Consider the following 11,663-nt stretch of genomic DNA (forward strand, 5'->3'; position numbering starts at 1 on the left):
AAGAAGCACACTTTCTTCTTTTCGTCTTGATCTCCTTTGCTTTCCTCCATGTTTTTAAAATAACAGTCTTTTTCCAAATTATTAGATTTCTTACATGTCCCATACGGATAGCACACTTCTTGAGTCTCGTCTTTTCTTCCTAATCCTAGAAATTTTTCTGATTTTTATCCTAATTCTAATCACAACTAAAGTATTTAATTTCTTTGTTACCTTTTTGGTTTTTCCAACATGCACTTGCAATATGTATGCTGTAGTTACATTTGAAATACCTCTTCTCTTGAGCTTTACAGGCTATAGGTCATTTTGATGATCTTGCTTTCTTGACAATCACCTGAGTTGTGAGCTTATATATTTTCCTTTCTTCTTTCTGCATTAATCCCACATAGTTGCAAATACACGATCTAACAATGTGCATAAGATTTTAGTTATAAACATTGTTTATTATATTTTACATCCTAATGAATGTAATTTGAAAACTTACCTGTCAGCCATGCAGTGTGGGTTACTATATCATGTTTTGCAGGTTTGTATCCTTCTCATAGATATTGCTTAACTTTAACCATATCTCATAACTTGATATACAGGTTATCAAGTAATAATACCTTTCCTACGATTGAAACTATCAAATTTTGTAATTATACACTGTTAACCAATCTTGTTTGCAGTTTCCTACATTTCTTAGTTCTTTTATTATATATCAATTCAAACCTTAAGACCATACCGTGAATGCCACTCTAAATTTTCAAATATGATATCCATCTTGATCCTTTCATCTATTGATACTTCCAATTTTCTTCTCGAATTTTGTTTTCCGCATTCAAACACGTGGCGTACATTCTGTTGGCAGTCTATAACCTGTTGATTTATTTTTTTACTTAAAACATGCATAATCCACACACATTCTACCTTACATTACTCACCCGAGGTTTCCTTTTGTTTTCATCGCTGCCACAATTTCATATCATTCTCTCCAGTTATAGATTAATTCACCGTTTACAGTCGAAAATATCCATCGCACAATTATCGTTCAATAATAGCATGTGTCAGAAGCATATATCCAAAGTTGGTAACCGATTCAAATTCAAGCGCCTTCGATCAGCGACATCTATGAGATTACACTGGAACCTTGAACCGATGTTGCTTGAATTTTCATACAGTACTAGAAAATTAACAAATTGCTCAATTTCTGGGTTTAATTTATGAACTTTTATAATTGAATTGTAAAGGCAGATCCTTCGAGAATTTTCACATATAACTTTTGATATGAATTTGTCCCTAATTAATTAATTATTAATTATTATTCTACCAAATGTTTGAATTGTTGTCGAAGACGCCATTGGTTTTTTATTAATTACTATTTTCTGCGTAACCAATTTATGAACTTCATGCACGCATTATATAAACGATATCCTGGGGCATGTTCACATATCACTTTTGTTCACATTTTGTTTCTAGTTTTGCCTAGTATTAAATATTTTCATGGAAGATCGTGACGGTTGTCGTTACGAAATCATGGACGCCATTAGACGATAATTAATAACTAACAATTTAGAGTTAAATTCTTTACGAAAATTATATAGGAATGTAGCCTGAAGTTCCAGCTTTGCAATGAAATTATAAAAGTTCATAAATTAATTACAGAAATTGAGTAATTAATTAATTTTTCACTGCCGGAGCCCTTCTATCCTTTTCTATCCCCACTCTGTCCTTGTCTGTCACGTGACCAGGTTTAGACGACCTCCACGCCTATTCTATATTCCTATCACTTTCTTGATATTTGAGCCCAAATCATAGATGGCGCTGATCACAGGCGGTAAAATTGTTATTTATTCGAAAGTAGAAAATTAATAAATTTCCAAGTTTCTGTAATTAATTTATGAATATTTATAACTGCACAGTAAGGTTGGACTTATAGGCAACATTCTTATACAATATTTAATTTATTAATTAATACTTACACGAGGGATAGGTTTATATTTCCTGTGTCTAATGATTATTTAAATTTTCGTTTTCCTTCTGTAGTAGATAGGATTGCTATAGAAAACTGTTTTTCTTACATAATATTCTTATTATTTTATAATAATTATATACTAGCATAAGAAAGCGTAAAAAATAAATTTTTTTATTAAGAAATTTTATTTACAATGTTTCCATAGGCGAAAAATTAATACAAAATAGAAAATAGATAGAAAAAAACTATTGACTATGGGACGGGAATCGAACCCCGGTCATACAGCGTAAGAATTCTCGACTGTCGCTGATAAACTAGAACTTCACTCGAAAATTGCTGGAAATAAATATATAATTAAACTTGTATTAGAACTTTAATCGTAAATATCTAAAAAATTATTGAGTAGTTGCGGCTATAATGATATATATTTTTGAACTGCATGACAAAATCTATAAACCTGTAAAGTTTCAACTAAATCGGTAACCCAAAGGACTTGCATTCTCCCTGTTAGATAAATATTTTGATTTCTTTTACGAAAATTTTATCACCGTATTTCATGACTAAAGATAAGAAAACGAGATAATAAATGAATAAATGAGTAAATGTGTAAACGAATTAATGAAAAATATACAAGCGAATAAATAAGTAAACAAGTAAATGAATAGGCGAATAAATGAGTACGAGAATAAATATATAAATTAATAAATGAAGAAGAAAAGAAAGATTTGTAATAACGAAATTACAATTGTTTAGAGTCAAATTAGAGAACTTCGTGGAGATCGATAACATGGATATAGATCTATACCCCCATAAACGCGAAGACAAATGGTACCAAAATGCCAGGGACTGTGTACTCTTGCACAAACACATAATCGAGTCAGTATCATCAGTCTTCACAAGCTACTTTCTATTCTAGCCCCTTGACGTTTCTTTGTTTTTAAGTATTATCAATGAAATAAAAATGTCCATCTTTCCATCTCACTCCCACTAACGAAGATTCGCACAAATACTCGAGGATGCAAATACAACGTCTTACTTGCTTCAGTTAGGATTTAACATGATCTGTGTAAGCTTCACGCAGTACCAGGTCTGTTTCTAGTTTGGATTAAGCTGATTTTATAATTCACGAATAATTGAACGTGTATTAGTTATTTCCTTTCTTTTTGTGTAACCAGGCGGTAGTGAATTTAACAGACACAGCTATCGTTATTAGATATGCATCAGTAACGATTTGTTTGTTGTGTGACCTTCTGTTTGTGAGTTGGCCTGGACAGCAGTTGTCCGATTCTACAGAACGTATCTTTGAATATACGTAAGAATTTTGTTTTCTCATTTTATTTATTATTTTATTTATTATTTTATCGTTATTTTCTTATATTTCATTACGTTATACCTAGTTTTCCTATTCTATATTTTCTGTTATTTTTTATCCATTTATTCTTAAATATTCAGAAAAATGTATATATTTCCAGAACAAATGGCAAATGGTGTCAGTCGTCGATACCTTGCAGGAAACTTTTGATGCTAATGTTATCGAAGAGCATAAAACCTATGAAATTAACAGCTTGCAATCTCTACACTTTGAATTTAGAGAGTTTCAGTGCGGTAAGATTTATTTTTTACCATCGCAACAAAATTTTTGTTTTTGTGTCATATACGATACATAGAACATATGAAAAATTAATTTCATTTCATATGTTTTGTCTATCACTAATGGTTTTACACCATTGTATTTTTATCCTTCACAAATTTTTTAATAAAACAAATAAGATGTACAGGAAATATATTGTATTGGTTTTTGCAAAAAATTATTAATTTTAATTATCTTTCAAGTTTATATTATACTGTGATTGTAACAGCTAATAAGGTATAATATGTATTAATAAGCGTAACAGAAACAAGTAATGCTAATCAAAATATTCCATAAAACATATGTTTAATTGTAATTAACTTTTCTTTCAAAAGAAGTTACAATTTTCTTGTTTTTTTTCTTTCTTTCATCAAATTCGTATTTTATTGTCATGATTAATGTTCTAAATTATTTAATCTCCAAGAATTAAAATTTGTATTACTGGTGCTATATTCAACAGTGTTAATTAATTGTTAATACATTACATACGTATAGTATTGTTATTTTCAGATATTTAAAATAGCTGAATTATTTAATACTTTTTATTGTCTATTATGTTTTTTCAAGGTTGCACGATCATCATTTTCGTACAGCATGGTTTTATACTCCCTTCAGTAATTATCGACTAACGAGTAATGATTGTTGATATTAGTAAAAAGGAAGAGAATATATGCATTTGTTACCATCAAGTAAGTCTATCTCAAGAATGAATAAATGTATACTCGAAATAAAAATAGTGCAACTGTTACTATTTTTTTCAAGCTTTCTCTTAATTACTACTTTTCTTTACTAGTTACTGTATTTCTTATAATTTTTCATTTTTTCCTTGATCAATTTTTAATTTGATTTTAGAGATTAAGTGAAGCGAAATTGCAACCACTCAAACATCGACAATTTTTCAGCCAAAATTTAGCGATCCTTTAATTTCGTAGTCGAGTGTATATCTTTCGCACGGTATTTATTTAACTTTGTATAACTACCTATGCATCGAATTATTTTCTGCTATGTTCTGTTTGAATTGTTTAATAATTTCTGCAAAATTCTGCAAATTTATTTATTCGCAAGTTTTATATTTTGTTGGTGATTAATATTCTTATACATTTTTCATAGCGTGCTTTATTTCTCAATTATTATCTGTTATTGACTCCATTTTTATATCTATAATTCCCATTTCAAAGATTTAACACACACGTGCGAGCAACAAAGGGGCACCAGTGTTACCATTTCTTCCCGACGTATTTTCAAATCTCACGTTCTAAGGGTGTAAAGGAAAGATGTGTTACGCGTTCGTCGAATCGTACCATACGCCTGATGCACCATATGGTTCTCGGGGGGCTGATTCTTTTTCGGGAAAAATGCACCGTAAATACCGAAAACGGCAACGCCGATCTATCACCTACTCGGCACGTGCCCCACCTCCCACCTGGGCTTAATTGATTTTCGTTCATGTATCTATCGAATAAGTCGTTCGAATGTCGATGAAAGCTTGTTAACGACTCGTCACAGTTTACGACGTCGCTCGTCTGAAAGCAATTTTAATCTTCGTAGGGTGAACTGAATCTAAATGGCGGCCCATGGGGTAGGGATCGGGATGTATGGGGAACTTGGGTCTTTGGTGACCTCGTGGAAAGGGGCTACCAGTTATATCTAATTGCATTTTAAAAATTTAGAAATTCGAAATAAATTAAGTTTTTGGAAGTTAAAATTAATGGAAGTTAAATTAATAAATATAGTGATCTTTGATATTCTATTATTTGTAAAGAGTCGTACTTTTGGTAAGTGTTATTCTTAATTGGAGTTAGAATGGAATTTAAATTTTTAAACTGGAGCGGAATGTAATTGTTTTAAATGCAAATTAATCCTGTTAAGAAATTTCTGTGTTGCTTTTAATTTTTACATCTTTAGGAATACAAATACGTATCTACCAATTTGTAGAAATTGGTACCAGGAAACAGTGTCTGTATTCACTTATTATTTTTTTACGTCATAAATCATTCTGCAATCGATTCGACATATATAAATAATACATTACTTGTACTACAGGTAGAAATTAGGTTCGAATCAAAAAAGAATAGTATTCCGTCCTTGGTATTGCGTGAAAGATACTGTTTATTATAGATTTATTCACTACAGAAGTCTGATTCGATAATCCTAACGCTAAAATATGATACCTAATTCTACCTAGAATTCATTATTCTTACCCCAAGTACCCATTTACGTTTCCATACCTCATCACCGTACCTGGCTACGTGAATTTTAGTTATCATCGACTTACTACCCAAGCGAGTCGTCAACGTACGTAAGCCGATTCTTTCAGCGATTATCAGGCTCTCGGGCAAATTACGTCCTTGCCGGGTTAACGGACTTGAATCCTCGGAAGGACTGAAGTACGTTCACGTCCGAGTGTTCCCGAGACAAGGTTTTTTCCTGTTGGTCGGCCCTCTTTATCCTCAAATCTGCCGCTGTACTCCAGGGTAACACCTTGCGGCTCCTTTCGTCATGCGCCCCAGTTGCTCGTTGGCGCAGGGCACGCGCCGTGCCAGGGGCCCGTGCCCCCTTAACAGGGCTAGATCCCGCTGCAAGATGGATATCTCTAATTGTCTCAAGGCGATTCGTCGACGACCGTTGCATTCCGATAATTTCCCCTCCGTATTTTCGCCCGTTTTCCCTGCGACTGATCCACGTACTTGATTAACTTAATCAATGGAACTTCATGAGATGGAATTTTCTTTTGGTCGATATATCATTACTTGGAATTATGTGCTCGTATAGTAGTGTCTATGATTTGAATATTATTTATTTCATAAATAGGTCGCGTGGATTGTTATGCACATATGGACTGAAATTTGATCCATGTAAGTATACCATTATTTTTTGTTTTCACTTCCTCCATGACTTCTTTTCATTTGCAGAGATGAGGAAGACACGCGTGTTATATGCACTTATTATATTTCCGTAGCTTCCATTATAAAGGCATCTGTCGTTTCATCGAAACAAGGCAGCGAGACTTGAACGACACAAAGGCCGAAAAATTGGAAATTGGAAATGAATTATCACCGTGGAATACATTAGCTCTGGATCAATGATTAAAATTTTATATAAAAAATACAAAAATTGGTTTATTTTTCGTGTTATTTGCAATCTGTAATTTAATCTTACCTGTACATTGCATTCCTTAATTTTCTTTCTTTAAACCATAATATAAACATAATTTCTATTTTTATGTAACATAAAAACGCAGTTGTAAATGTACGCAACTTGTATGTATACAAAAGTAGTTTTAAATTGTAATTGGTTTCAAAAAATTATTTTAAAAAACATTTTCAAGCTTTTGAAAATATTTTTATCTCATTGCATTTCCTGTCTATATGTTTCCTTCTTATAATCCTGAATTAGAATTATAAGAATTTGATGTGGTATTTATATATCTAACTTCAATTTCTAATTTGTATTTATAATAATATATATATTATTTATTTATCCAAATAATATTCGCATGAAAATAATAAAGACTGATAACAGACATCAAGGACAGAGTTATAACTTGTTTCATGAATATACTACTCACAAAAAGCTTACTATAAGAATAAAAATGTAATATGGAAATAAAAATTATTCAATCCAATCAAATTCAACAAATCAACAAATCAACAAATCATCAAAACTCAAAGAAGAAACTTCAGCTCAAACCAAAAGCAAGCACCCATTCAATCAGTGTCAACAAAGTCATCAAAATATAAAACTCAAAGAAGAATCTTCAGCTCAGACCAAAAGCAAACTTCAATTCAACCAGAATATCAACAAAGTTGTCAGAACTCAAAGCTCAGAAAATCTGAGACCAAAAGCAAGCACCAATCCAATCAACGCTCCAATTCTCCCCACTCATTGAAATCACCAGACTCCAAGTAACTTTCTCATCCGAACCTCTCTAATCTCATCAAGTCTAAATCACCAACACAAACTTAGACACATCGACACCGCACAAACCACTTTCTCTACCGCTCAAACGCTCCCTAAAATCCCCCTTTAAACCATCTTCGCAGATCGTGATATCGTCACGGGGAATTTAAATCAACAGGTACTCCCTTCCCGTTCGTCCGTTATCTAAATCAACAGGTACTCCTTCCCTCGGTTCTCCAGGAAGCGTTCAGCTTCTGCGTCGACGGATAAAGGGCCCCGGCACAGCAAAGGAAAAACGACCAAGCGACTGCGATAGCGGTGGTGGCTTTCTGCGGGGTAAAGTGGCGAAGACGAGTGAGAGGGTAGACGCAGAAGGAGCCAGAACGGGGCCCACCAGGTGCACCTACAGAATGGACATGAAACGAAGTGGGAACCATATGTTGATACACTGAAGGACGCCGCGGCACGCGCCACACTCAAACTCGAGCCTTTAAGCCGCGAGGACCGCTGACTCCTCTCTAACTTGCTATCGCTGCTGTTACCCGAGCGATGACACCGTCTCTCTGCGTCGCGTGCTCATCTTCACGCTTCTAGAGTCGTTGGAGTCATTGTTCCTGACGTTCTGGAGACATTAGAGTCATTGTTTCTGACATTCTCACAGTCGTTGAAGCTATTGTCTCTGACACTTTTTGGAGTCATTGTTTCTATCTCTATTAAAGTCATTGCAGTCAATGTTCCTCACGTTCTTGGAGTCATTGGAATCATTGATTCTGACGTTTCTAGAGCTCTTGGAGTCAGCGTTCCTGGGGTTCCCGGGGTTCCTGGGATTTCTGGGATTGCTGAAGGCACTGTTTTTGGTATTCCTAAAGTCATCGGTGTCATTGTTCCCGGTGTCGTTCTAGAATCGTTGGAGTTACTGTTCCTGGCATCTCTGAAAAATACGATCTGGATCAACAGTGATGTGCAAGTCGGTAATAACGTGATAAAAGTTGATGTTACGTTTTGTATGATATCAGGGAAGACTGTGGTCAAGACTGAAGGATCGGGTGTTTTAACGAGACTTGTTCATTGGTTCAAATTTGTGAGTTCTGAAGGTGGTCCAGGACGTTGATGTGCTTGAGTGTGATTGGATTATTCGTGGACACTTGTATGGTGATGTTTTGTTTGTTTATTATAGACTGAAATTGTATTTTGGAATATATGGAGAAATTTGACTGTTATCATCGAGATGGAGATGTTACCGATACAAAATAGACGGTGAATGTTTCCACGAAGAGTCTGTTGAGTATGGATAAGCTTTTGAGGATCGGTTAATCGGATATAAGAAGTTACACGAAATGGGAAGAAATTTGTGGCTAATGTTTCGATGATATTGAAAGAAGACGAGTTCAACGTGGAGGAATTATGTTACTAGTGTCAATTACTGTTACTGGGAAGGAAAGAATGTTTTAAGGAATTTCTCGAAGACTAAATTCTAAATTACAAAAATTTCACGTCCTTTTTGAGGCTTCATTTTATTTTTAATGAGAGATACTATTAAAAAGAGAAATAAGAAATTTAGTATAGAGAAGTATAGAGAACGATGGCTCTTCTATCGAATCACCACGAATATCCAATTCCTACCGAGGTGATAACGACCACGTATCCAACTACGACCAGGACTTACGACACCTTGTACCCCTCGCCGTACACTTCGCCTAATTATGACATCAAGGTTTCATACGGGGAGAGTTATGCGCATAAAGGTGAGATGACACCGCGGAAAGAAGCAGAGACGATTGATTATGGGGAAGAGGTTGTCGTTGAATATTCGAGAACACCAGACTCGTACGAAAGAAACTCCTTTAGCGTTATGACACCTGTAACGCCTCAAAGGTAAGTTCGTGTTACGATTTTCTAGCTTTGCAAATTTCTATTATGAGCTTCTTATAATGCATCTTCGCTGATTTACTGTTATCCATGATATCTTTGCTTGTATGGAATTTATGTTGTAGTTTTATATCGAGTAAATTAAGAAGTATGCGGTTATTTAAGTAGAATTTAATTGAAATTTACTAACCAAATTTTTGTTTTAATTTTAACTGAAATTTTACTTGGACGAAAAGTAAGTATATAATTATATGTAACATTATATAGTATATAATATTGTATCATAATTGGAATAAATATTAAAATCATTCTTAATATATTAATTAATATAATATATAAATAATATTACTATTTGTTCCAATTATTATTATATTATGCAATATAAGTGAATTCATCTTAAGCTTGCATGGCTATGTGGTTCTTAAATGTTTTATATATCGATGGCGAATTTGGATATTAATAGAAGTTTCAAAATTACATATCTTTCTGTTATAATTAGTCAACCACCCTGTACTTTCTTCAAAATTTCTTTTTTAGAGAAATTAAAAAAAAAGGGTACAGGTTCAGAATTTTTAAAAATGAAATATTCTTTAGTCCAAATTTAAATTACTATTTATATCCCTACTATAAGTCACAGAAAACATATCAAAATTCCATTACAATATATATGTTTTACATAATATCAATATAAACGCAAAGTTTGTAACACAAGGTATATAATCGAAATCACTATAATCGCAACATACGCCAGGAAAATGTACAGCAGCAGTTTCATTTTCTCGAGTAATACTTGTTAGACGTTAGTTATAGTTACAAAGGTTACTTCAAGTTTCACGAAATTTGGTACAATTTTGATAGGTACGAGCCACAGCATGTGATAAATCACACTGCTTCTCCAGGAACGATGCTACACGAAGACAATTCCGTGGAGTATCACTCGCCAGTCTACTGCTACGAGACCCCACCTCAAGAACAGAAGTTCCAAATTCTCCAGAGTGGAAAACCGATGCAAATGATCGTCGAGCAACGAAGGAATTGTTGGGAACCTGTTACATCTGCACAAGTAAATCACAATAGATGATCGTACTCCGTGACATTTACCAGTTTCTCACTTAAAAATTTCTTTTAGTAAAGAATGAAGTTTTAATAAAAGCAAATTAATATAAATTAGATCAGTTTCAATAATTGTAAAAGCTTAAGAAATATGTAATAACTTATTAAAAACTGAGATTTACGAATTGTTAAATTCAAAATATTGACAACACAAACGATGAGTTAAATTGTTTTCTTTAACTAATGAATTAAATTGACATTCTAAAGTAATAACATAGTGAAACTGCCTATAAATAATCCATTTACAATCGTACAAATTTCACGTTTGAAACATTGGATAAAACAAGCCACCAATCATACAAGTGATACTCGTTAATTTAATTACTTCATTTACAAAATATATTTCGAAAACGAAAGAACTTTAAGTATGTATATATAAATAAGAAAAATATATAACGTAAATAATAAAATGTCACGAATGAAAGATTTCTATCATCATCTCACTATACTATCTTACAGAAACAAGTGTCACCTACCAACAGTCCTCGAAGAGGAAGACGTCGCTCCAGAGACATACCGCCATCGCCAAGTGTACTAAAACGTCGACGCTTAGCCGCGAATGCACGTGAAAGACGTCGAATGAACGGTTTGAACGACGCTTTCGATAAGCTACGTGAAGTTGTACCGAGTCTCGGGGCAGACCACAAGCTTAGTAAGTTCGAGACGCTGCAGATGGCGCAGACGTACATCGCGGCGTTATGCGATCTGCTTGAGAGACATGATGGGAAGTGGCAGTAAACCGTACGTATGTAAACACGAAACGGAAAGAAGAATTCGAGTATGTAGATTGCCTGAAAATGATTTTAAGTTTAACTTTTAGAAAGAAATCGTTTTATTTAATAATTCTTTAATCAATAAGTCGTTCGATGCAATGTAAGTAAAGAGAAGTTAGGTTTATTATAATAATTGTTTTCTTGGGTTAATCAATAATTTGTGTTGGATTTTTGAAGTAAATAATATCCTTTTTTTATTATTATTGTAAAGTGTTGTCCTATTACTTATTAAATACTGATTAAATCATATATTAACTGGAATTATATGTTCTACAAGATTGCAAGATGTTATGAATCAAAATAATTAATGCGTTATTAGATAAAACTCTTTTTGTTTTAAAAAAATGATTATTATTTCGTATTAAAAGTATAAACATTACTTTTTAGTCAACCTAACAGTAAGAGGAGTTCAAATAAGAAATTTAAC

General features: G+C 33.3%; 2 protein-coding genes across 2 annotated transcripts; both read left to right on the top strand.

The window, feature by feature from the left end:
• Window positions 1-2,205: 2,205 nt before the first annotated feature.
• Window positions 2,206-8,592, top strand: LOC108546105 (uncharacterized). Its single transcript, XM_017898037.1, has 6 exons — window positions 2,206-2,237; window positions 2,663-2,827; window positions 2,948-3,038; window positions 3,127-3,263; window positions 3,424-3,592; window positions 8,143-8,592. Exons 1-6 carry the CDS (start codon window positions 2,206-2,208, stop codon window positions 8,590-8,592), a joined length of 1,044 nt encoding a protein of 347 aa, XP_017753526.1.
• Window positions 8,593-9,063: 471 nt separating this feature from the next.
• On the top strand, window positions 9,064-11,201 carry LOC108546136 (heart- and neural crest derivatives-expressed protein 1). The gene is made up of 3 exons (XM_017898077.1): window positions 9,064-9,356; window positions 10,209-10,413; window positions 10,923-11,201. The coding sequence occupies exons 1-3, from the start codon at window positions 9,064-9,066 to the stop codon at window positions 11,199-11,201; spliced, it is 777 nt and encodes a 258-aa protein (XP_017753566.1).
• Window positions 11,202-11,663: the final 462 nt, after the last annotated feature.

This window comes from Eufriesea mexicana, unplaced genomic scaffold (genome assembly GCF_001483705.2).
Source record: "Eufriesea mexicana isolate 0111107269 unplaced genomic scaffold, ASM148370v2 scaffold616, whole genome shotgun sequence".
NCBI lineage: Eukaryota > Metazoa > Arthropoda > Insecta > Hymenoptera > Apidae > Eufriesea > Eufriesea mexicana.

What these genes read in the sequence shown, in the direction of transcription:
- LOC108546105 (XM_017898037.1), top strand. Translation starts at nt 2,206, where the DNA reads ATGGGACGGGAATCGAACCCCGGTCATACAGC. An exon ending in TAAGCTTCACGCAGTACCAG is followed by an intron (nt 3,039 to 3,126) that starts GTCTGTTTCTAG and finishes TTGTGTAACCAG; the next exon opens with GCGGTAGTGAATTTAACAGA. An exon ending in ACCATCGCAACAAAATTTTT is followed by an intron (nt 3,593 to 8,142) that starts GTTTTTGTGTCA and finishes ACATTCTCACAG; the next exon opens with TCGTTGAAGCTATTGTCTCT.
- LOC108546136 (XM_017898077.1), top strand. Translation starts at nt 9,064, where the DNA reads ATGGCTCTTCTATCGAATCACCACGAATATCCAATTCCTACCGAGGTG. An exon ending in ACACCTGTAACGCCTCAAAG is followed by an intron (nt 9,357 to 10,208) that starts GTAAGTTCGTGT and finishes CAATTTTGATAG; the next exon opens with GTACGAGCCACAGCATGTGA. An exon ending in AACCTGTTACATCTGCACAA is followed by an intron (nt 10,414 to 10,922) that starts GTAAATCACAAT and finishes ACTATCTTACAG; the next exon opens with AAACAAGTGTCACCTACCAA.